This window comes from Malurus melanocephalus, unplaced genomic scaffold, assembly GCF_030028575.1.
Source record: "Malurus melanocephalus ecotype Western Australia unplaced genomic scaffold, MMel_1.1 scaffold_23, whole genome shotgun sequence".
Lineage (NCBI taxonomy): Eukaryota > Metazoa > Chordata > Aves > Passeriformes > Maluridae > Malurus > Malurus melanocephalus.
Genome location: NW_026623255.1, coordinates 618394 through 642258, shown reverse-complemented (window position 1 = coordinate 642258; position 23865 = coordinate 618394). Strand labels below are relative to the sequence as shown.

General features: G+C 42.6%; 1 protein-coding gene across 1 annotated transcript in view; it reads left to right on the top strand.

The window, feature by feature from the left end:
- The window catches only part of SCML4 (Scm polycomb group protein like 4), a 41657-nt gene extending 18089 nt beyond the window's left edge, over positions 1-23568 (top strand). Inside the window, exons 5-7 of the mRNA XM_057390122.1 lie at positions 10394-10660; positions 18907-19052; positions 23424-23568. Coding sequence (XP_057246105.1) covers positions 10394-10660; positions 18907-19052; positions 23424-23549 — 539 coding nt within the window. The 3' untranslated portion in view covers positions 23550-23568. The remainder of the gene's footprint in view (positions 1-10393; positions 10661-18906; positions 19053-23423) is intronic.
- The last annotated feature ends 297 nt before the right edge of the window (positions 23569-23865 follow it).

The window sequence follows — 23865 nt, the reverse complement described above, 5'->3', positions numbered from 1 at the left end:
CCCTTCCCTTTTCCTCAGCAGGCTGGGTGCCTTCTCCCTCCCCTCCTGACACAACTGACCACAGGACAAAGCATCCCACCAAGGATCCTCATGTTAAGGTCCTGTTGGAACCATCCTGAGGAATGGTTTCCCAAAACGAGTTATCCGGAGTGGTAACTCTGTGGCAGAGACGAAGAAGAGGCAACTGCAGCTGTAGCAGAGGCATTTTTCARTCTAKATCAGAAGAAACTAATAAAATGAACACTAAGGAGCAAATCCTGGAAGGAAAAGAAATAAGMGATGGATGGGAGAGAGAAAATTCAGCTGTGATGTAATTTGCTCGGACTCTATAGAATTGGCAGAATTGGATAAATTGAACTTTCTGACCTTTAAGTTGTGAGATTACTGTTTGCTAACTCACAAATGAAGAACTACTCCCTTTCTGCTCCTTTAAGTTTATGAAATTGTGTCTCCTTGTGGATGCCAAGCAATGAAGCTGTAAGCAGACATCCCTCCAGCAGCCAGCCCAAGGGAAATCCTTCTTCCCACTTTCTGCTGGGCTGCTTTACCATCCCTGATGTGAGGGGATGCAAGGAAGTTCATCCCTTTAGCAAAGTCAGCCCTGGTGGGTAGACACCCTGCTCTCAGCAGTGAAAAAGGAAAAACCCAAAGGCCCTTCTGTCCTTCAGCCCSAGATGTGCTCAGTGCCTCTGTTGCCTAAAACACCTGAAAACAGAGGCCAGGCAARCTAAAGAGAATGAGAATAGACAACTTTAATRCAGCCCTAACAGGCCCCCTGGTACATTAGRGCAGACAAAACCTTCTCCTGAAACTACACCCAAAATGGACACGGAGTCATGGGACCTTCACTTTTTGTAAGTTCTGCCTTATTAAYGTATTGGGCCCCAATTCTCCAATGATCTTCAGGTCATGATGTCAATCACCCCAAACTTGCTCACCCCGCAGCTCGCTGTTTTTTACACATTTTGGGGCTCTGAGKCAGYGAGGTGTCCTTGGATTCAGGCTCRGAAAGGAATTGTTTTGTCTAAARATGGGASAACTACAGAAGTACAAGAATACACATGCATGAAAATATAGRAAMTAAAAATCCTAARGCATCACCATGGCAYGGACACCAWTGCTGGGTATTGCCTGGGTTGCAGCCGTGGAGGTTAGGAAAGACAGCCAAGCTATGGGATAGAGTGTAAGGACGCTTTATTTCTCCCTATCAGAAGGTATGCATAAGGAAAGTGGATGAAATGATGGGCATAAATGCATGAAGCATGATGGATGAGATCATATCCACTCCAAGAAAGAATACCCCTGGGCCTATGCATTTAATCCAGGGTTTACAAGCAGAGTCATGTGSAGGAAGCATGGGTACTTTTAGAGCCCCAGTCAGGTAAATCATGTGATTGTTGCTCTGTTTTAGCTCCAAGTTTAGCTTTAACTCTGTTTTAGCTGGTTAAGACATTTCCCTAGAGCTGTATGATTCCTTTAGGATTGTATCTGAAGTTAATAGTCCAGGCTTTTGTTTTAAATAGTTTAAATTAAAGTTGAAACGGGCATTTTCACTCCTGAACTTTTAAAATATTGATCCAAATACCTGTGATCCAATATACCAATATTTTAGGCAGTCAGGTGAACTGAACTGGTGATGAAAAACCTGTGCAAGGTCTGCAAACATAAGCCAACGTGACTCACCCAGTTTTTCAAAGATGCAAGTGGGAAAAAAGACAAACCTCAGAATCCAGCGCTCATTAAGTAAAAGATAAAACAAGAAAGGGTTTTSGAAGAGAGTGGAATTTTTGCTTGTGAATCTAGATGAGAGGACTCTTGCTTCTGGGACTGCCTGGTAGGGGGTGCSTACATCAGGGCCTGAGCTTGCACCTCCATGGCAGAAGGCAGAGACAGCTGAGAGCAGGGAAAGGGAGTCTGGTATTTARGCTGTCTCAATTTGACAGGTTTCAAACAAGATTCAGAATTATTTTCACAGGACATTAGTGGGACATTTTTCAGCTTTTCAGATCAGTTTTTCACCTTCCCCATGTTGCTTTCTTTTTTAGTCTTTTATTTTCATCCCTCCCTTATCTACTTTCAGTTTCTCTCCATCCTTTTCCAGTTCACTGCAAAACAAATGGAAACCCACASACAATGGCATTTCCATTTCCATGGAAATAAAACATCCACTTCTTTTTCCTGAAAAATCTTGGCTGCTGTTTAATCAGCAGTGCTCCCCAGTTCCTTAGGATTTATTTGTTTGCAGTAATTACGCGGAGTACATCAAAATGCCTTTTGGAAAGTAGTAACACACAGCATCTGCCTGAGGAACATTAATCTGTTGGCAAAATGAGTGCAAAGCAGGGGATTAAAGCAATTAAGAGAGCAGCAGAAGTGAATAGTGGGTGGTGATGTGCAGTTTGGTGTTCGTGCTGGGATGGTGCTGGCCAAGGGCAGCGATGAGCAAGGTAAGGGTGCAAGGCAAGGAGCTGCACCACCAGCAGCTGGGCAAGAGAAGTACATCCTCTGACTGAAAATAAACTGCAAATGGTGCTTTGTGGTGGGTTTGTTCATGGAAAGATATCCCTTCATGGGTTTCTTCGTGGAAAGGTATCTCTTCACGGAAGAGATAAGGTTACAGAAGTGACTTAAACAAAAAGGTGGCAGTGACTTGATGGTATTCTGGATTTAAGGAAAATGCAGTGAGGTTGGGGATGAATCCAAGGACAGGATTCCAGGGTAAACCCAGCTCCCCGGTGTCATGGCACAGTGCAGCTCAGTGATGTGCAGGGAAGCTGGCTCTGTGGGATCCTGGAAAGAGGAGGGGATTAAAAGGCTCAGCAAAGAGGAAATGGTGAGYTCCTAGCTGCTGGGATTGAGGTCAACCAGGGATGTCAGAAGCAGCAGCAGAAGGAWAAGAATGACAGGAAATTAAAGGTTTTGTGAAGGGAAGCTGAGACTTTAGGGCTCCTATATGTTGTACTTTTATGACAGAAGAAATTTCAGAAAGTTCAGCTGAGTAGCAGCAATGGTCAGATACGAAGAAAAGACTTTATGAAAGCTCTTACACCCGCATACAAACACATGCACAGGCTCATGCTTCATATGTCTATTCTGCCTAATTTCTGGATAAGATTATTGTATTTGTTAATGAGCAAACACACCTTATTTTGCAGAAMCTGCATTTTGCTGTAGACATCTCACTTCTTGAGTCTCAAATTATTTGTTTTTCAAGCAATAAAAAATTATTGTTAAATATTTTAGGCCAGTACTAAACAATATGATTTATCATGGTGTTAGCAAAACAGAGATGCACTAAGTACTTAATCTGCAGAGAATCATGGTATATAATGCCTTGAAATTTTCAAATAACACAGTCATTTTCATCCTGTCTATTCTATATACAGCTTTTTGTGACTTCTATCAATGCTGATTTATAGTGATATGGAGTGCATTATAAACTACCTTGATAGAAAAGCCCCTCCAGCTACTGCTGGAAGCTGGAAACTGAAAAAATCGATCACAGGCTCTCCCATCTCCCTCTGCCATTGCAGAACCACTGCTGCACTCAGACACAAAACTATACAACCCTGATAAATCTCCTTTTCATGATGTACACTTCGGTATAACATAAAGGCAAGGGAGAAGGGAAGAGAAAGGAGGAGCAGGTCTGAAATCAGGTGGAAGAGACCAAAAGAAGACTTTTTCTGCAGCCTGGATCTCTGTGTCATTGAAATCCCTTTGCCTTCACTTGTGGGTGTGCCCAAACAATTTGCCTGTGCTGTAACACAGGACTAAAACCTCTCCATTGTAACACAATACATTTACTCAGTCCTCCCCAAGTACTTTAAAAATGGRAAAAAATCCTCAATGGGTTATTTATTCACACAAGCACCTTTTATTATTAAATCTAATATATTTGTCAGCAGCTAGCTTTTGAATTTACTCTACCTTTTTATTCWGTTTGGACAATAAAACCATGTTGATCTGTTCCCAGCTGGTTTCATTCCCTGGTTCTACTGCATTAAACACAATGTGGCTGTTGTCTGTGCTGCAAACACTCAAGGGAAATTGTTTAAATAATGAAAAAAGAATTGCTTATGCYGAAGACCTTGTAATCAGAACAACATTGGATTTTGGAAAATTCCCTAAAAATTTAGATTCTTGAYGTTAACTGACTGGCAGCTTCTCCTTGGGGGACTCAGCATTTCAGTTAATGCAAAATATTTTTTAGAGGCTAGGACACAGCTAGATGATACATGGTGCAGTAAAGCTTCAGACTAAACCCTGGAGAATTCATTGCAGGTTTTATCTCCACGGTGTGATCATGGTTTCAGTGTTCATAATATCCACATTCACAAGTGAATGAGGCATATTTACATTTTGCTGTTCTGGCTGACTACTACCCCCCTTTTTTTTCCCCTGTGGATGCAACTGTGTGTTCCTATAACCCATGCAAAACTTYTCCCACAGACTGAAAACCAGAGGCGTGACAGCCCTGACCCGCTGCTGGCGGATGCCCTGGGCTGCCTGCTCACTTGCTGCCTCCTGCAGCAGCCTCAGGGATGCTGTGACTCCCTGGGGATGTGTCTCCATGCCACTCTGCCTTGGCAAGCAGCGAGCAGCTCGGCTCTGCTGCCACAAACCAGATGTCACTCCCTGTAATGTTTTCCTTGTCCAGCCAAAGTGTGGCAGCCACGGGTTAGTGTGGAAAGGTCTGGTCCTTGCCCAGCTGTGTAGGGTGCAGATGCACGCACCAGAAAGCGGTGTAGAAACATCTGCTAAGGGGTGACATCATATTTCYGTTGTGCTGCATGTCTGGATGGGCAATGGAGCTAAAAGAAATGGGCTGGTGCTGTAATCCCAGAGTAAATCACAGCAGGCAGAGCTGGAAAGCCTTAATCCATCACAGGAGACTCTTATCTTTAGATGGATGCATGCAGGCTCAAGCTACAGGGAAGATAAAGGCCGTGGTACATTCCTGACTGGACAGAAATGTGTGAGGCTGTTTGGAAGGCACAGAAAATTTTCTTTTAAAATCTTCTAAGAGTTGATGTTTAAAACAGAATATAGCAGCTCAGAGGCAAGGCATATCTCTCACAATCTTAAATACTGTTTATATCTTTCTGCTCTCTCCCTCTCTGGCTTACACTAGATTGAACTGATAGTTAAACTCACCTGAAGTATTTCCTTCTGCATTTCAGCAKTTGCTTTTTGTGTTTCCCCACTTCTATTTTTCCTTTCATGAAGGCTGAGATGCAGGGTTTCTAGGCTGCTCCTTAAAACTCTCCCCTCCCCTTSCCCTCCCCTACACACTCCCTYCCACCTCCCAGACAGGGCAAATGCCATCCTTGTGCAGGGAGCCAGAGCCAGGCTCAGGAACTATAAAATACAGACAAAGATAAAACCACGCAAAGAAGGAGTCTCTGGATAGGATTTTGACACTGTGGCTGGCTCCTCTCAAAATGACTGGGAGATGAAAAAAGGCTGTCCCTGKCTGGGAGAAAGGAGAGGTCTGAGGAAGCTATGATATCATGCTGCTTAAAATATGGAGTTCACATCTGGTCAACCCATTATAGACAATATATGGTAGCACTTTAAAAGGTACAGGGAAGGGTCAGAGGGCAAAGCCCATCACTAAATGATATGAGGAATAGGAGATGACTCAAAAAAGGAATAGTGGGGCAGAGAAAAGAAAGACAGAAATAAATCTGTATTGACTGTGAGGAAAAGAAGTAAATGGGGAATTTAATTAAAGCAAATACAAATGATTGAGCATTGCAGGTGGTAAAGTAAAAGGTTATGAAATGACATTAAAGTATTGTCTTAGAAGGAAGGGCAGTTGTGTGCAGAAGATACTGGTGTGTAAATGAGGGCCTGCCTGGTTTGGGAATCAGCATCCAATGTGCTCAAAGTGGGGAGTGTGGCTTTCCAGCAGYGCCCCAAGCAGCTTTCACCCAGATCAGCCACTTCATGACTGTGCAGGATATGGCAGGATATGGCCAGCTAACTGGGAAAAGGGACTCTGGTCCCAGTTCACTGCCCTGCCCCAGGGAATGGACACAGAAAAAGGCATGGGAGTATCAGGAAAGGGAAATCTGGATCAATGTGAGACAGGTGGAAGGGGAACAGCCTGAGGAGAAAATGGATACACAAATCATATCTGTGGGAGGAGGGAAAACAGAAAAGAGAGATAGGGAAGTAACTGGAAAAATGGGAAAAGGGTGATGTTTTAGGTGCGGGAAAGTGGAGTTGGAGMAAGGTCAAGACAGTGGTAATATGATGGGAGAAGAGGTAGGAAGAGATGATGGGGAAGAACAGTGGGAGAAGCAGGTCGGAGGTATAAGGGAAGGGAACCTGAATGAGGGAAAGGGAGAGAAAGATGAAACGAGCAGTGATGTGGGAGCAGGAGCAGGTGAGGAAAGCAGCACAAGACMTGTTTGGCCTGGGAGGAGAGAAGGCAGAATAGAGTGACTCTGGAGTGTACAAGGAACTTTTACTTGTGGGAGAGATTATAGCAAACTGAGTTTGGGCTTTTTTTTTTTAGGATGCAGAAGTAAAAGTAAGAGATTAAATCTGCTCAGGAAAAGGTCAACTAGGGATCATCTTTCCTGTGCATATACTCCTATTCATTTTCTATTTGACCTGAAATTGATTTTCATTTTTCCTAATGTAGAAAGAGAGTCAATGCTTCTGTCTTTCTGGAATGTTTTTGTTCCCAGATGCCACCAGTGTTTGTGTTCTGCATTCACACATGCAGTTCTGYATTCACACACACACCCATGTGGCACACTGCACTGGCAAATGGATACTGCTGGGGCAAAAAACTCCACGTGTTACAGAAGTGAGAGACAAAACAGGTATTTTCCTTAATCTTAGTGGAGAGCTGAGGTCCTGAGATGACAGATAACCTGGCCAAGGTCACTCCAGAGGTTTGCAGCAGAGCTGGTATGTTAGCTGCAGATTCTCAGGTTCTTCTAACTCTCAGYTGACCCATCTTCAGGAATTTGGCTAGGAACCTTAGAGGCTGCCACTTTRAAGAAACTCAGCTAAAGAAATGTGCATTTTCAAATTGGGAAAGCAACTGTGRCCTTTTTCTCTCCTTCTTTGTTGCCTTTAAAGGTGAGCTGGATGTAACAGCGTTGGGCTTTTCAATCCAGCTTCCTGTGGACCATTAATGGACAGGAAAACTGAGCCAAAATGGCTGAAACATCTCAGGGTGGCAAGCAGTTTTAACAGAGACCACTGTGCTCAGAGAAAAAGCTCAAAGCAGCTTCCTCATAAATCCTGCWTTAAGGCATCATGTACTATTTCTCACTAATATGTGGAACTGACTACCTACAAAATAAAATATGAAAGTGCRACAGAATACAGAAAGGCTAAGCTACAGATTTATGAACGCGTGCATTTCCAACCCCAATAGAGACTTGTATTGTTTTCTGTTGTCTCAGAAAAGATGTTTTTTTTCCTAATTGGCCAAAGTGGGATTAGAAGCTGTGATGGCCATACACTTTACAAAGCCTTCTGGGAGCTTACAAAATGCAGATATTTTCATGCACATCATCAGTGGGACCTCAACACATGCAGCTTCCCTGCAGTACAAATTAACAAAGAACTGGAAAAATAGGAACACAAAGAGCTTCCACAGGGTTTTTGAATTTTTGGGCAGTGGGCTGCTTGACACAATCCCTTCTCCCCCAGTCCAATGAAATAATAATATGACTTTTCAAATTCCCAGAGCACTTTCCATGGTGGAATGTTTCATAGAGTAATGTATAGAGGCTCCTGCTTGGTCCATGGCAATARGCATCATTACTCCCATTTTGGAGCCCAAAGCAGAGACGTGGAATAAATTGATCTAGATCAAGAAAAGAGTCTTAAGCAAGGTTAGGAATAGAACTGACAGAGACTGGCTCCATGTTATAGTCTTGTCACAATTCATGGGTATCCTTCTGCATGGAGATTTTGTCTGCGCGTCTTATTTCACACAGACTGTTGAGACAGTCTGACCTCCATCAGAAAATCCCTGGTGTCTGCTCAAAAATTTTGGAGTAATTTACATCCATAGCAATAAAAGCTGTATGCTGTTTATTTAGCAGGGCTCTTTTAATGTGCTGTTTGTTGTTTTGATGGTCTATGTCTTCTTCATATTGTAATCATATTAAAAAAGCATTCTTTTCCTGGAATAAAGAGGTAATGATTCACAAGAGGGATAATTATTCCATGCAGTGCAGGCAGGATGCTGCAGAAAGAGCCATCTTCTTTATGCGTAAGAGGCTTTTATTGCAAGTGTTCTACACAGTAATTAAATTCCTTTGAATGAGGAGGCTTGATTGGATTTTCTTTGGTTTATTGGGAGGAGTTTGAAAAGCAAGGTATTTAGCTCAATCACGATATAATTTTGGCATCTGTTGGAGGTTAGGGAGAAAGGTTCAGTGTCTGATTCCCATTTCTCTGATGTGTTACGTTATCTGAACTCCATTGAATTCAATCGAATTACACCATGTCTGGATTTGTGTGAGAATCACACTCAGAAACCCCAGGCAGAAAACAGCAGGACACCTGAATGCACGCTGTAAGAATCCAAATCATCTAAGACAAAAAAAAACCTTGCTAAAGGAAAGTTACTTGCAGTTGCAAAGGCAAGTGCCCAAAAGTGAGGAAACCTCACATTTGCAGTTTTCCTTCAAATCTGTTATTTGCCTCATGGCAAGTCCAGCCTTGACCCAGAATGAGACGAAAATTTAAAAGACAGAAGCAATAAAATCAAATAATGTAACACAAACCTGTGCTGTGGCCTGAGACATAAGCCAGGATGCTGGCATGGCAGAAATCTTGAATATTTGAATTGTTGAACTAAATCATGTTAGTTTAACATCAACTACTGTACACAGCTGCCAAGTTGTATTGGTTGGTTTGTTTTTTTTTAAGGGAAAGAGTGAAAATGTAAATGAAAGGGAAAACTCTGTGCTATACAGACTCAACATCTATTAGCAATGGAGTTTGTGTCTTACGGAATGAATTACAGCATTAATTCTTCCTGTTACTCAACAAGGCTGYATAGTACATCAGGAGGAGGGTGTTGCTCAGGACAGGAAGTCGATGTCTGGCACCATGGGGGAAATTTCACCCTGCTCAGACACCCTCTGGAGGAAAAGCACACATGATGAGGAAAGCGGCCTTTTCAACAGCTCAGAGAAATGTCATGGGGCAATGGAAGGCAATTCCCTAATCTAGGGGCTCCCTGCCTGCCARGTGGGAGCAGGAATCTCTCAAGTGCAGGTTGACAGCAGGATTCTGTGAAGGTTAGGGTCTCCAAGGGCTCTGGGGTATCCCAGAAATGACACTGGACATGGGTGAGAGGAGGGCTGGTTTTACAGGGAGAATGGCAGTAGGAAAAAGGAGGAGGAAGACCTTTGGCCATCTTTTGTGAAGACAAAAAAAAAGGGAAGTGGGAAAGATTTGGATATGAGGAGGAGACTGGAAGAGGAGGAGAGTGACAAAGATATGGAAGTGTCAACCCAGACAGAGACGAACCTGAGCCTAAGTCTGAGGGGAAATGGCAAAATAAATCTGCATGCTGCAAGACCTGGGGCTAGACCTGCCTCATGCCTGTGCCTTAGACCCCAAGCAGAGGGGAGTATAAGTCTCTAAAATAGGTCTTTAAGGGCAAAATTTGGTTTATTGGGAGGAATCTAAAAAGTGAGRTATTTAGCTCCCACATAGCATGAAAAGTGCAATGCAGAGGAGAGGAGCCATAGCCATAGTTTGGAGCTGTCTGTGATGYTGGCACATTTGTGGGAACCTGAGTCAGGTCCAAGTGACTCACACGTAACTCATATCTGTCCATGATAAACCTCGGGTGTGCTCATCAATCATCAAGCCTTTATCCTTGCAGGACACCCTGACGGAGGTCTGCAGCTGAGGATACTTCTGATTAATTTCAGTAATTGCAGCCAGAGTGCTTTGGTTTATTACCTTCTCTCCTTCCTACTGGCTGCCAGGCATTATGAACCCAACAAACTGCCCATCCCATGGTCCTCCTCTGCCTCCTTCCTTTCAATCCTCTAGTCCTGGTGTATTTGAGGAGCACCATGCATCAAATGAGACCTGCCAGTCAGTGGCCCAGAATTTTAGAGAGAATCATGTTGTAAGCTGACACAGAAGACTCATATCAAGCTATGGTTTTGTTCTTGTGACTTTACTGACTTCGAGTGGTTGTATTTCCCTTCATCATTTATTAATTCTCAGCAAGAATCTCTCCTGGGGGCAGATRTCTGTACAGAAAGTTGAAAATGAASYTACACTTTTTGACCAAAAAAGTGGGAATTTTGGCCCAAAAAAAAAGAAATAATTTTTTTTCAAGGGTTGATTTACATAGCCTCTGTTTTGCTGATGCTTATTTTGTGAGCAGAGACCGTGATCCCCGAGGACTACATGGCTGATGCTCCCAACAGGAAGCAGTATGCTGTGGATCCTGCCGATGCTGCCTTGGGTTCCATGGGYTCCGTGTACCCCGTGCGTCACAGCCCCGTGGATGGACACCCTGCTGGAGGCTCCTCTTCCTCCTGYAGCCATCGTCCTGCCCAGATGTCTCCTGGGGGATCCTCATCTACTGGCCTGCGGCATCAGACCTCCAGCCCGACCAGGAATGGGGCCTATCTTGAAGGAAACAGAAGTGGTAATGCAACACCTTCCGTTTGCAATTTGGGTGCTAGGCTGGTGCTGTGCTGGAGCCTTAACTCGCTCCCAAATTCCCAAGAAAATTAGTAAGGTGGYTGTGTGATGGAATCCATCCAGACCACTCGTGCTTTCACTTGGAAGGGGAATTAATAACCTGTGTAAACACAAAATCAATCTATTTCCATGAAGTAAAAAAGGTGAAGGTTTTCTAAGGCTATTATTACATAAACAAATGTATTCCATATAATCATGTTTGTAAAGCCAAGAAATGCCATGAATGAATGTCCCTGCATTCAATGATTCTTCTTCCCTTTCTTTGTATTTTTGCCCAGTTATTATGCTAGAATTTACACTTGCTGGGGCACTTGCTTTACCCATCAACTACAGCTCCTATTAGCCACTATTTTTTTTCCCTCTAGAAGTTACCCAAGTTCATCAAATGGGTTATCTACTTCACTGAACTTCAGTTAACTTTGTTTTCATTTCCCAAATTCTCACTCAACAGATTTTTATCAGTAGTAGTGGTGCCAACAGTGTCTTCACCCCTTAGTAATTATTCAAACTTCATGTATGCATTTTTCATTCTGAGGATACATCTAACAAAGGAGTTGAATGTCTCAGCCATTTTAAAGTCATTAATTTTTTCCCTTCCTCATTTGTTAATGGAATCTACTGCCACTCTAGTATTTTTTTTTTTTAATCTTGATATATTTGCAGAAGATTACTGGTTCCTCTAGCCCCTTTGTCTACCATCAGCTCATTACACTGTCTTTTTGCCCTTGCATTTCTCTTGGAAACTTCAAATGATTCTGAATATTCTTGTTTGGAAGCCATTCCAGAGCCTTTTTCCTGTACCCTTTGCTTAATCTTTGCTTAATTCCTTCACATCCCTCATCTCCCCAACTCCTGTATTATTTCTTGTTCCTGAACTTTCACTATTTAATATTTTAGAACATTATTCTTCCAAAGAATATTGTAAGTATTTATCCTTGTATTTATTTGTCTAGCTAAGYTTGCCTTCTTAAATGTTTAATACCCACCCAAAACCATCACTGACTTTGCCATTATTTTCACACACTTGTTTCCTTAGTTTAGCCCTGTGTTACTCTAGTAGACAGACCACCAGTGTTTGGTTCTCATAATTATCTCATTCTTGACTTACAGAGTCAACTTTACTCAAGACAAAGTGGATAATGTAGAAATACACTACTGCAAACAGCTGATAAAAGGTCGTCACTAGGAACTGGAGGCCTCAGTTACAAAGAAAAGGAAATGGAAAAACCATTTTTTTTCAGATCTTGTTCAGTGCCTCTCAGGCTGGCATAATCAAGTGTTGCGAAGCCAAGAGGCTCACTGTGCAGAGGATTCCTTTACCCCTCTCCAGCACTTCCTTTGAGCCTCCTAGTAGAACTGGGGCCCTTTTGTCAAGCTTTATAGTGGGCAGTTGTGAGGAGCCAAGATTTAACAATGTTGTTACTTACTTGCTTTAAAAATTTTTATYGTTCTGTTTGGGATCAGCACATATGAAGAGCCAGGGCAGTTCAGAGCAGAGGTCTGTCAAGCCACCTTGTCTCCAGCATGAAACAGCAGCATGCCCCAAGGAAAGGGATAAATGCAGAGACASTGTGCATCCTCACCATCCTCTCTGCCTTCAGAAATTTGTGGCTCAAGGACTTCCTCAGCCAGAGGTGGTAGATTCATACTTAGTAAAMCCTCACAGATTTTCCTTCTCTGAATTACTTGGTGGCTTACTGAACACYTTGTGCTTTTTCAGCCTGCACAAAATTCCCATACTTAAGAATGCGTTGTGTGGAGAAAATCCCTGGTGTCAGAGAGAAACTATGTTCAAGGGATTGAAGCTTAACATCAGAGCTTCTTAAGCTTGTTTAGCTGCATTATTTTCCCTTTTTGTTTTTGACTTTTAATGTCATCATTTCCCAGTCTCCGCCAATGTCTTGTGAAACCTCCACGTAGACCTCAGCAGGAAGCTAAGCTTCAGGAGACACATCCATCTCTTTTTGTGACTTCCCACAAAATCAGCAGTCTTTACAAGATGAAAGGCTGAAACGTGGCACGTGTTTTTTCCAGAACTGAACCAACAAAGTAGTCATTGAGTGGTCTTGAAATAGGCTTTACAGGTCCCTGTATTTCTCTAGCTTCAAACTCATTAAAGCACTTTGGGGAGCAAAGAGGAGGAGATTGCTTTTGAACCAGGCATCCATGACATGAGAGTCTCTGAAGCAGTCACAAGTGACTTGAAACCGCTACATATAATACCTGGGGTTAACAGAAATCATCACTAAACAGCTTGGTAATTTTTACGTGATGGTCACTTGACACTTGCAAAGCCTAGTTTCTCTGGAATCTCAGGGTCATTTGGCCAGCTCAACAGTAAAAGCTTCCTAAAACAGAGATTATGCAGTGAATATCATTYAAATGTTTATGGATTCATTGATATTGTTGGGGTTTTCTGAATTTTTAGTGATTTTGTGATTTTGGTGATAATCTAATGTGGTAGATTAGGGTCTAGCACAGAGGCACACAGGGTTTGCTACCAAGGTCCCTAACAATTCCCTGTAGCAATCCCTGTGCTCCACCAGTGTACAGCAGCACAGACAGCCAGTGCAGACTCCACCATGCACCACAATTCCTCTAAACCTTTCAGCTGCTTTCTGAAGACTCCAGCAGAGTTTCCAGCAGTCCATAGCTGAGTCCTCTGAGGCATTTGCTCTCAGATACAGCCAGGCAGTTTTCTGTGGCTGTGGTGGGCAACACAGTGACATCCATGAAATCAAGGTGCCCAAACATTCATTATGACATCACTTCAAGCAGTAAGACACTGAGATGTTTCCACTTGCAGCCTGATTTCGTGTCTTTCACTCTTTGCCACAGTGTCAGCTCTGTAACRCTGGAATCCTCACCAGAATCCTACAAAGCATTACCTACTCCTCCTTAAAATTAGAGACTGTATTATTTCACAGAAAGAAATAATATCTTCATCCACCCTGTTGCTTCCACTTCTCCTGGCAGTCCTAGACTTTCAAAATACACCTTTGTGGAACTGCCATAGTGCAATTTCCTGGAGTTGGATTGCTGTCTTCTCAAAGTCTCTCTTGCAAAGGTCTTTGGAATCTGTGCATGTGTTTTTCTTCTTTCTAGGCAAAATTTATATGTTGTTGAATCATAAGTAAGCAAAGTTGAGTAAGTGGTGCATGTCAGTCTCTGTTCTTATCCTCTTCAGTYTGCATACTTACAAGGCAGAGATGGGCTCATTAAAAAGAGGAAGAATTTATCTCTGAAACCCCAAGCCATTCCTATTTATTTATGGATAGTTTTGAAAGATAGCTTGCCTTATTTATCATGGTGGGTAAATATCATGGCAAAAGCCATAATCATAAAACATATCTCAGTGCATAGCAGAACATTTCTTTCAAGTGGAATGGATGAGATTAAACCTCAAAGCTCTCATTAATGYGATCGGAAGCTTGATGCCTAATTCTCCTTGATTATGCTAATTTTTTTTTTTTTTTTTAATTGAAAAATCTCATTTCAGAAAGCCACTTGGGGCTGCAAACAGACAAACATGCACTTTCCTGTCATCATTTGCCAAATTGAAGCTTTTAAATCAGGGAAGGAATAGTCAAGGACATCATAAACCTTTCCAAGCCTTCTTACATAACCAACAAAGCCTTTATACCAAGTATGAAGAATTGTGTGTTCAACCACAATATAATAACCTTAACCTTGCCCTGTAGCTTGTTATTTTTATGGAGATTTTATTATCCAGTATTAGCAGTTAATTATTATCACCTGAGGGTCTTTGTTAAAGAGGCAATCCTGCTTATTAGTACACACATTTCCTGAAAACATTTGGGGGCATGTGGGTTGAAATTTCTCTTTTTTCAGAATAATGCTGCAAGCGGCTCATAGGGGAGCACCATCCCAGCACCACCCCAGGGCAAAGGAGCTGCTGATGGCGCTGTGAGCATCAGCGCTGTGTTCAGCAAATACAGCCTGCCTGATAATTTTTGAGGACATTTCCGCTTGAAAGTTTCAGTGCTTACAGTGAGCCGCCTTTTTGTTTCCCCTACAAAAGAGAGGCAAAGCAAGAAAAGCCCGGATAAATATTTAATGTCCACGGCCACGTGTCCTGCAGCGGTTTGCTGGGCTGCTCTTGCAGCGCCGGCAATGTCGCATCCCCCGTGCTGTCACTGGGAGCAGCTGTCCCTGTCTCAGCAGGGACAGGGACTCTTCAGTGACGCGTTGCAAGGCGGGGGACACCAGCCAGGTGGTGCTCGACATGTCCTGCAAGAGCCAGCCAGGGCGAGCAGATGTGCTGAGCTCGATCGCCTTTGCAAAGCTCTCTGCCGATCATGGCTGGTGAAACACACCCCCCTCCCCAAAATCCTGTGACTCTGTTCTCCCAGACTCCTGCTTTTCTGATGCATCTCTTCTTCTCCTGCTTGGTGTGCCCTAGATTTTTAGAAAAGTATCTTAAAGCCTTCTTCCTTTTCGTGTTTATAGGGGGCGGTGGAATGTGGTTTTTTTTTAAATAATCCCCATTTCTCTACGCCTTTGAGGGTCTGCTACTTCTGCTTAGTTTCAGTAGATCTGCTGCTCTTTATTATCTGCTCCAGTGCAATCAGAGAGAACCTTTTAAAATTTCATTCCCACCCCCTTCCCCTGAGGCAAAGAAATCATTTAGGCCTGCAGCAATATTAAAGTTCATCTGTCACTCCCTTTCCACTCTTCTCTATCAATGACTGTACTCCCTCTGGGCTCTGTTTGTTTGCCAAGAACATATTTAGGGAGTCTGTTATTTGTCTTTCTTCCTTTTGCAGGTTTAACTCCATCTTAGCATTTKATTTCCTTGTCATGCCTCTGCAGCCATTTGGCTGTTGGCTCTGGCTCCATTCTCCTTCTCAGGAAGKTCCAGAGGTTGGAGATGAGTGGCAGAGAAAAGCCTGTGTGTGATGAAAACTCAGACCAAGCCAGGCCATGTCTTTCCCTCACTTGGCTTTGGTAATTCCAGCTGTTTCTGTGTGGGCAGTGGTCAGGACTGGGTTGCCTGCAGAGGAACCTCTTCACTGTCCTTCCCCAACATCATTTAAGGCAGGAGGGGAAAGTGCTTCCCTCTGATTACCTAAATTTCCATATCCCATTCCATTAATTTGACAAATTTTTGCCACCTGTCAAAAACAGGAAATTGGATTTGACCTAGATTATGATCTCTAAAAATAATTATTGGTCGCAAGCACTCCCATCTCTTTGTAATCTGAGTATTCATTATCATCTTGATTAATTCTGATGACAGGATGGCATAGGATACCCTGGAGACATGAGACTTCCTCATTTATCTAATTCTTAGGTTAAGTGTGAATACCTTCAGATATGAAAAAAATGTATAGTACTTGCCCTGCTGCCATCAAACACTTTTCTGCTTAATATAATCTTTCACCAAAGTGATGCTGTTGAAAGAAACCCCATGCCTTTGTGTAGACACRAAATGATCTATTTTCTTTTGTAAATAGAGAAATTACACTCAGATGTGTAAACTAAAATGTTAAAAAGCCAAACAAATTAATCAACAGAATAAATTAGAAAACATATAGAAAACCAGATTGTTTCTAGACTCAGCAGCTAAAAATGGATATTTTGCTGCAAACTGGGGWTATCTCYATTTTATKAATAACATTTAAAGGTAGCTCTTTTCATACAAGTAAAATAATACACCTTAATTCATAAAAAAGCAGCAAAGAATCCAAGACTCGATACTATGTGCTAAATAGAGACAAACGAAAACTTAAGAATTAGTATCAGCACATAATTCTTGTTGTTATATTRTTATATTTTATATACYTCAGGCATGGATCTGAAAGGGTTATCTAGCTACCTGCTAGGGTCTGGAAGAGTTCTAGCCATGCAGTCTCTTTAGAAAGGTCATTTATATATTTGTCTTTCAAAAATCACATTTATGCTATTGATTGCTAGATYGCAAAGGAGTGAATAGATTCACCCTGTCATTTCAACCTTTTCTTCTCATTCCCCTTCCTTTTATTACAGATACTTCCAATACCTGTGAAGGTTCCCAGCTGCACTCAGGGCTCTCTGCTCCCCCTTGCCCTTTCCTGAGCAGGTTGCAGGCAKGAGTCACTGGGCTGCAGGCTGCCCTTTCTGTTCCCAGTGTAAATCCCAGGCTGAGTCCTCTGGGCTTTCCTTATGTTTATATAAATGTAAGGAAAAACACGTGATCCTCATTAGTGGCGCAACATCTCCCCTGACCATGTTATGGCAGTAGCGTAGAAACACCTGCAATCTTTTGGACTCARCCAAACCTTTCTCTCCTCCCTCTATTTTCTGAGTTTGCAAAAGCCTGGTCTTTTYCCTGACCTTTGGTTTGAGGTGGTGGAGTGCCCAATGCTTCCACACATCAGCTGTMATCCAAACCACTGACAGGTCATGAATGGGAGAAACACCCCTCTGTCTCCAAGAGAAGAATCAGCTCTCCCATTTGTCCGTGACAAAGTTCCTCAATGTTACTGATGATCCAGGGGTTGGCCAAGATTATCCTGTTTGTTTTGCACTCTGTGKCTTCATTGTTTCATGCCAAAGGCTCCAGATGGTGTCTGTACCGCTGTGTGTTGCATTTATTCCGTGAGCGGAGCCCWGGGTCACCTGAGTCCATACGAACACCGGTCCTCGCTGTCTAATTAAAAGGACCCGCGGCTGTTCCTTGTCCTTTGTATCCAGAACAGTGACTTAGCAAATGAGAGTGCAATTATCATGATATTTACATCTCATCTCATTATGAAAACCATCGACCAGATTTGCACATTCAGAGCACTGCTGCTTTCTGGAGTTCATCCCGAGTAGCTGCAAATACACCTCATCGCATTATACTGTAAGATGAGCATGGTGGCAAGAGAAAAAGGACCAATATGCACATAAAATCATTATTGGGCATATATGGGCAGAGTCTCAGCTAATATAAATCAGCAGAGCTCTATTGAAGTCAATGGAATGGCAATCTGCATAAGCCCAAACCCGCCCAGCACATTCACTTGTGCTTTAGTATCATGTTTTGAGTCATGCATGGGGATTCTTACACATCTCATCTGTCTTTTTAAGATCAGTATTTCTCTGGAGAGCTCATCCTTTCTCCCCTCAGCAGATCTGATGGAGTTCTTGGCTACTTGGGGCATTTCCAGGCTCTAGTTTAGGTGTCTTTATTCTCCCTYTACATGCACTCTTCTGTTTGATTTCTGGTCTTCCGTAGTGTATACTTGCTTGCCATTTGCACATCTCTCATTAAAAACTGTGCCTTGACAAGAAGAATGAGCAGATGTGAGCAAGCAGCATTTAATACATCTGTGTGCAGCTGCCTGCTAATGCAGAGTTTCCTTGGTGTGGATATAAACAAATGGAAACAGCTTTCCTGTAACCTAGCATAATATAGTTCTTGTCGCAGAGAAGCGGTGTAAGTGGGAGTACAAATTGTATTCMGGTGGAGATTGAGATTTATAATTCTGCAGAGACTAAGAATAAAAACATAAAYGCACTTTCATTCCAATGTGCCTTTATGCAYTTGATTTAAAGCTACACCAAGCTGRAGTCACCTTAAATCATCCAGGGCTTACACCATTAAAAAGTCACATGTGCAATGTTCATCTTCACATGTTTTAGTAACTTTGCAAATTGGCATTCACTGGGGACCATCAGCTTTGTGAAAGACTAAGATCAGGAAGATACGGACTGAATACTTTCTGCTAAGCTCTAAAACAAGTATGAGTACTTGAATGCAAAGAAAAAAAAAAACCTATTTGCTAAATCCTGATTCTATCCTCTAGCCTATGTATTCAATGGCAAACTGAATATTTAGCGCTGGAGAGCGTTCTCTCCAGGTGTGAGGGTAGTGTTTTCTTGAGCCAAGGTCCCCACTCCTGCAGATCAGACAGCAGGGCAGCTTGGTTTAAGAGCCTGGCAGCTGGCASATTTTTCCTTCCCCAGCAGGGACCTGAGGGTTTCATGTTTTTTGACACAATTCACCAGCTGGGATCMTGTCTTCCAATAAGCAGTCAGATTGGAAACTGCTCCAAGTCTTCTTTTCTTCCTACGCCACCATCTCAGGCTCACACTTGCGTGCACAGACCCAATGTCCAATGCTAAAGCCCTGCACACTCACGAACCAAGGAAACCTCTGTGTGCCATTGTAACACACTGTTGTGGGCTTTTTTGTTCCAATAGCCTCAAGTCCTTCACCTGAACAACAAGATGCAGCTCGGCCATCAAGCAAGAATCCTTTGACTTGGACAGTGGATGACGTGGTTTTGTTTGTGAAGGATGCAGATCCTCAAGCTTTAGGCCCTCAYGTGGAGCTCTTCAGAAAACACGTATGTAGAAGGCTGCCCTTACCACTCCTGGGTAATTTAAAAGTCACAAGAGATAGCCAGCACATGTCACACACACTGCCTCTCAGCTGCCTTGGGCTGCTCTAGGCAGTGGTTGTGCTCAGCCAGGTTGAATGCAGGTCCTGGCAAGGAGTTCAGCACCTCGGGAGGSTTTGGACTAAAGAAATTTCACTTACCCCTTGGGATGGTGGTTAAATGCTGGAACAGGCTTTGTGAAGAGATGGATGATGCCCCAAACTTGTCAGTATTAAAGAGGCTTTTGGAAAGTGCCCCTGAAAACATGGTAWAATTTGGTCAGCCCTGAATTGCWCTGGCAGTTGGACTAGATCATTGTGGGTCACTTCCAATTGAAACATTCCTGTTCTATTCTATTCTATTCTATTCTATTCTATTCTATTCTATTCTATTCTATTCTATTCTATTCTATTCTATTCTATTCTATTCTATTCTATTCCCTTCTACTGTATTTTGTGCTATGCTATGCTATTCTACTCTATTCATTTACACTTCAATGGGGAAACCTTAACAGTGTCTTTAGAAAATGCTCACTATTTGTTCCCAGCTGCTCCAGCATAAATTGTTTCTATGCCAAGCCTAAGAGAAAGCGCTAAGGATCTGGTGCTCATTTTTCATTGTCAGATTGGCACAAAAAAGCTCGTTTCAATGACAATTTTTTTTGCAGTATACATATGATTCTCTTCTGAAGAGCATTTTTTATGTGTCTCTAGATATTTAGTAGGAGAAGCTCAAAACAACCAATATTTTAATCTTTTTCCTCCTCAGTATTATGTAACTACATAACCAAATTTAACCGAGCTGCTGCCTCACTAGRGGATACAATAGTTCCTTTTGTGAGGCAACCTCCAGTGATGGAAATTATATTATCCTTAATTAGTAAAGGGGAAGACAGTAAACTTGTCTGCTTGGAGTTTCTTCTTCTGCTGCTGTATATGGAGTTGACACCAATGTATTACTAGCATTTTTTGCCTTCTCCATCTCCACTTAATGAATTCAGTCTGGCTATGAAAAATGGATTTTACTCTAAAAGTGACTCCTTTGTGTTCAGCCAGARGTCATAATTTTCATGTAAGTGCCTGGACTAGGTCTAAAAGAGAATTTCTTCCCAGCCCTGAGTCCTGATCAGCACCCCCAGTGCTGTGGAGACAAAAAGAGGGCTTGATCACTCCTTGTCCCTGTGGCAGCAGAGACAACTGGGGCTGTGGGGCTGCAGATGAGAGMTGAGGGAGGTAAATGGACCTCCAGYTACATTTACATGCAGGCTTTCCCRATATTGAGGAGAGGAGGTAGCTCAGGAGCAGGTGAAAATGAAGATGAGCGCAAGCCTTTGTGTCTGCTCACCCTAGGAAGGTRTCGGGGTTGTCTGCTATTCTGTGGACAGGTCTGTGGGATGAGAACAACAGCAGGAACAACAGAGTAGGGCAAATCTGCAGGTACAGGTCAGGTGTTGGCCCGCTTTTCCTGCCTTCTGCCTTACAAGCTAATAATGAGAACATGGCCTGTATTGGTTATGGGCACAAGCAGGAAGATAAATGAGCAACCTTCAGATTTGGAGGAACTTGCTATAGAATGAGTTTCAGAGAATATCAGAAGGGGCTGTGCATCAGGAGAAAATCTTCATGTAAGGGAGCGAGAATTGACATGGCCTGAGGCGTACAGGTACATCCCAAAGGACAAACCCCCAACTTTCAAAACTTGTTTTGTAAATATGGAGAGTGCAAAGCAGTGATTTTTTCTATTTTCCATTTGCAGCAAAGGATGGTAATGTGCTTTTATGTAGCAGCAGGGCAGGGGAGCGCTCCAGGCAGTCGTGAATGCTATGATACTGCAGCTGCTCTGCGACCAAAGAGATCATGCTAAATTGCCACTAAAGGCTGTCCCTGTCATCCTTTGCTGCACACCCAGCACCCATGGGTTCTACTTATCATTGGTTTCCTTGTAAAATATGCCATAGGTGTGAGAACCTGGGCATGATTGCCGCACAACTCAATTCAATTACACCTCTGAGTTATATATGGCCCTGCAATTTTTCAGCCTTCAAACCTCATCTGGATTAGCACAAAGACCCCAGGGGTGAGAGACAAGTGATTAGTCCATTAACCTCAGCCATATCTTCCTGTATGTTCAATCTTTCCGTGAAGCAGGTGCATAATTTACTTGGAGGCACTTACTGTCATTGACAAGCCCCAGCTATCGCCCGAAATGGTTCCATTGGCAATCAGCTCATCAGYGCTGGGGGAGAGAGGCTGGTGGGACCAGCAGGAAGGGGACAGCTGGAGGGTGGATCCTGCATGCTGGCAGTGTGCTTTCCTACTGCTGGATTCGGCCACTGCAGGGCTGAGCTCAGTCCTTGGAGCCAACTCTTCCAGCATGCAGCCCGCATCCTTCACTGCCACAACAGCCTGCCCTGGCTCTGTCTGCTCTTCCCACCAGGAGCAAAGCTTTGCGTCTTGCCCAGATGCCCAAGGAGCTCTGTCACAGGTCGTTCCTGACAGTGTCCAGCAAAGAGAAACTCCCTCCTAGCTCCCCTCTGCGGTTCCCTGCTCTCTCAGCATGTCTGTGTGCCAAGGAGAGCTGAGCTCATCGCTCATAGAGCTTTGGGTCACACGGAAAGGAGCCACTGCCCCAGCCAGGGACCTTGCAGCAGCATTGTGGGAGAGCCCAGGTAGGCTCTATCAGCAGGAAAGACTTGGTAGAAAGATTTGGGGAAAGGGAAATGGAGGACAGGAAAGGTGGCACTGATGGCACTGAATTTTACCAGCTCCAGACCTGGTTCAGGATCTGCTGGGGCTATTGTAGATATAGGARCCATGTTATCAAAGTCTTCTTTCAAAAATTATTTTTAAAAGGGCTGACACAGTAATACTGTAAAGAAGTCAAGCCAAGGATCTGCACAGGGAAATGGCTAATATGGGATATTTAATTGGATATGAATGCTCCCTCTGGCATACTATTGTCATGGAGTTTAATTTTGACCCCTACACAGTAATAATAATGGAAATAATAAAATGCTGAACTCAACATTCAGAAAGAGCTGCCTCCGCACCTGACCCTTGACAGGGTTTTTACCCGGTGGCACCACATTTAAAGGAGTTCTTATTTTATTTCTTATGCAAATACTAATTATACATAATGCTTATTCTTACTTTACCTTAGCTTCCTTAAAATAATGGCAAGGAGAGCAGGGAGGTGAAGAGCRTTTCTATTATGGATAGAGTGGGGGTTGCAAAATGAAGAGCATTAATTGATTGAGTTAATCAGAAAGTGACCTTAACTGCTCATCAGATAAATCACCTGCTGAATGGAATAATAATGATCAGGGCAAATTAGGATCCATAGCATTGCTTAATAAGTAGGCAATGGATCACAGTGGAAAGSTCTGACCATCAAAACCACAGAATGCAATCTGTACAGCACTGGGGTGTGGATCTGTGTGTGTGTGCACACACAGCACTTGGGGTGTTTTAGCTGTGACAATCCAGGCATGTCAGTGTGCTGGAAATAATGGGGAGCTGTGGTATTTTTTGGCAAATCCACTAACATAGTCAGGAAAACCAGACAAACTCTGGGACTGAGGACAGTGTAGCTGAAGGCTTCTGTGTTCCACAGTCCATAGCAAAAGAGTCTTTGTGGGCTCAGGCTACTTTCRTAGTAGCACTTGGTAATTTCAAAAGGTTTTCAAGCCAACAGGTCTGGGATAAACAGCTGACCTTGGCGGCAATTTCCTCCACTTACATGAGGGTAAAATTAAAATTTAGCAAATTTTATTGACAAATGCAAGTAAATAAGCAAATTACTACTGTCTTCAATTTAAGAAAAAAAGATATATATATGTGTGTATATATATATATATATATACATGTATACACACATCATTGGATATAAGTGCACTGCAGATATGTGAAACACGCAGACAAGGCTGGAACTGAGATGCAGAGGTGTTCTATCAGCAGTTTAATGTGGCTACATCCTTTGCTCTMTCCATCATTCATACCTTTCTCTCAAGGCTGACTGGCTTTTCTCAGAATTACGCTTAGAGCAACCCTGATTTTTAAAAAAATCTCCTTTTAATTGCAAAATAAATTGAAAACCTGGACTAATCTTATAGTTCCTTGAAGAATAAAAAGTCATATTTAATTAAACCTTCCTTTACAGGTTMCTTCTATCACACCTCAGATTTCAATTTTTTTAATGAAATTTCAAAATGCATGACATTTCAGGTAGCTCTACCCTAAATGGCATGCTGCTTCTAATTCACCTTGTTTAATGTGTCAGGACATAGCTYTTAAAAGGGGGTTAACACATTTTGATTCTCTTCCTCTCTTCTGAAACCAGGAAATTGATGGCAATGCTTTGTTGCTGCTGAAAAGCGACATGATMATGAAATACCTGGGGCTGAAACTGGGACCAGCGCTGAAACTGTGTTACCACATTGATAAGCTCAAGCAAGCCAAGTTATAACAATTTCTTGAACAACAGAATCTGAGCTAAACTTAGATGGAAGACTAAAGGTAACATGTTGCCTTACAGAAATGCATTCATTTGCAGATTACTTTTCCTTCTTTTTTATCAAAGACTTTGTCTTTTTTAACGTTTGTGCATTGTCACCTTTTTTTAATCCAACGGGATCTTTTGGGCTGCTTTGTGTTAATAGTTTGCCAAAAAGTATATAATTACAATAATTATTTTTTATCATTATTATGATTATAGTRAGTCCTATTTTTGTAATCAGAAGTGGGAAATCAAAACCAAACACAGCTACAGCATATGCTGAGGG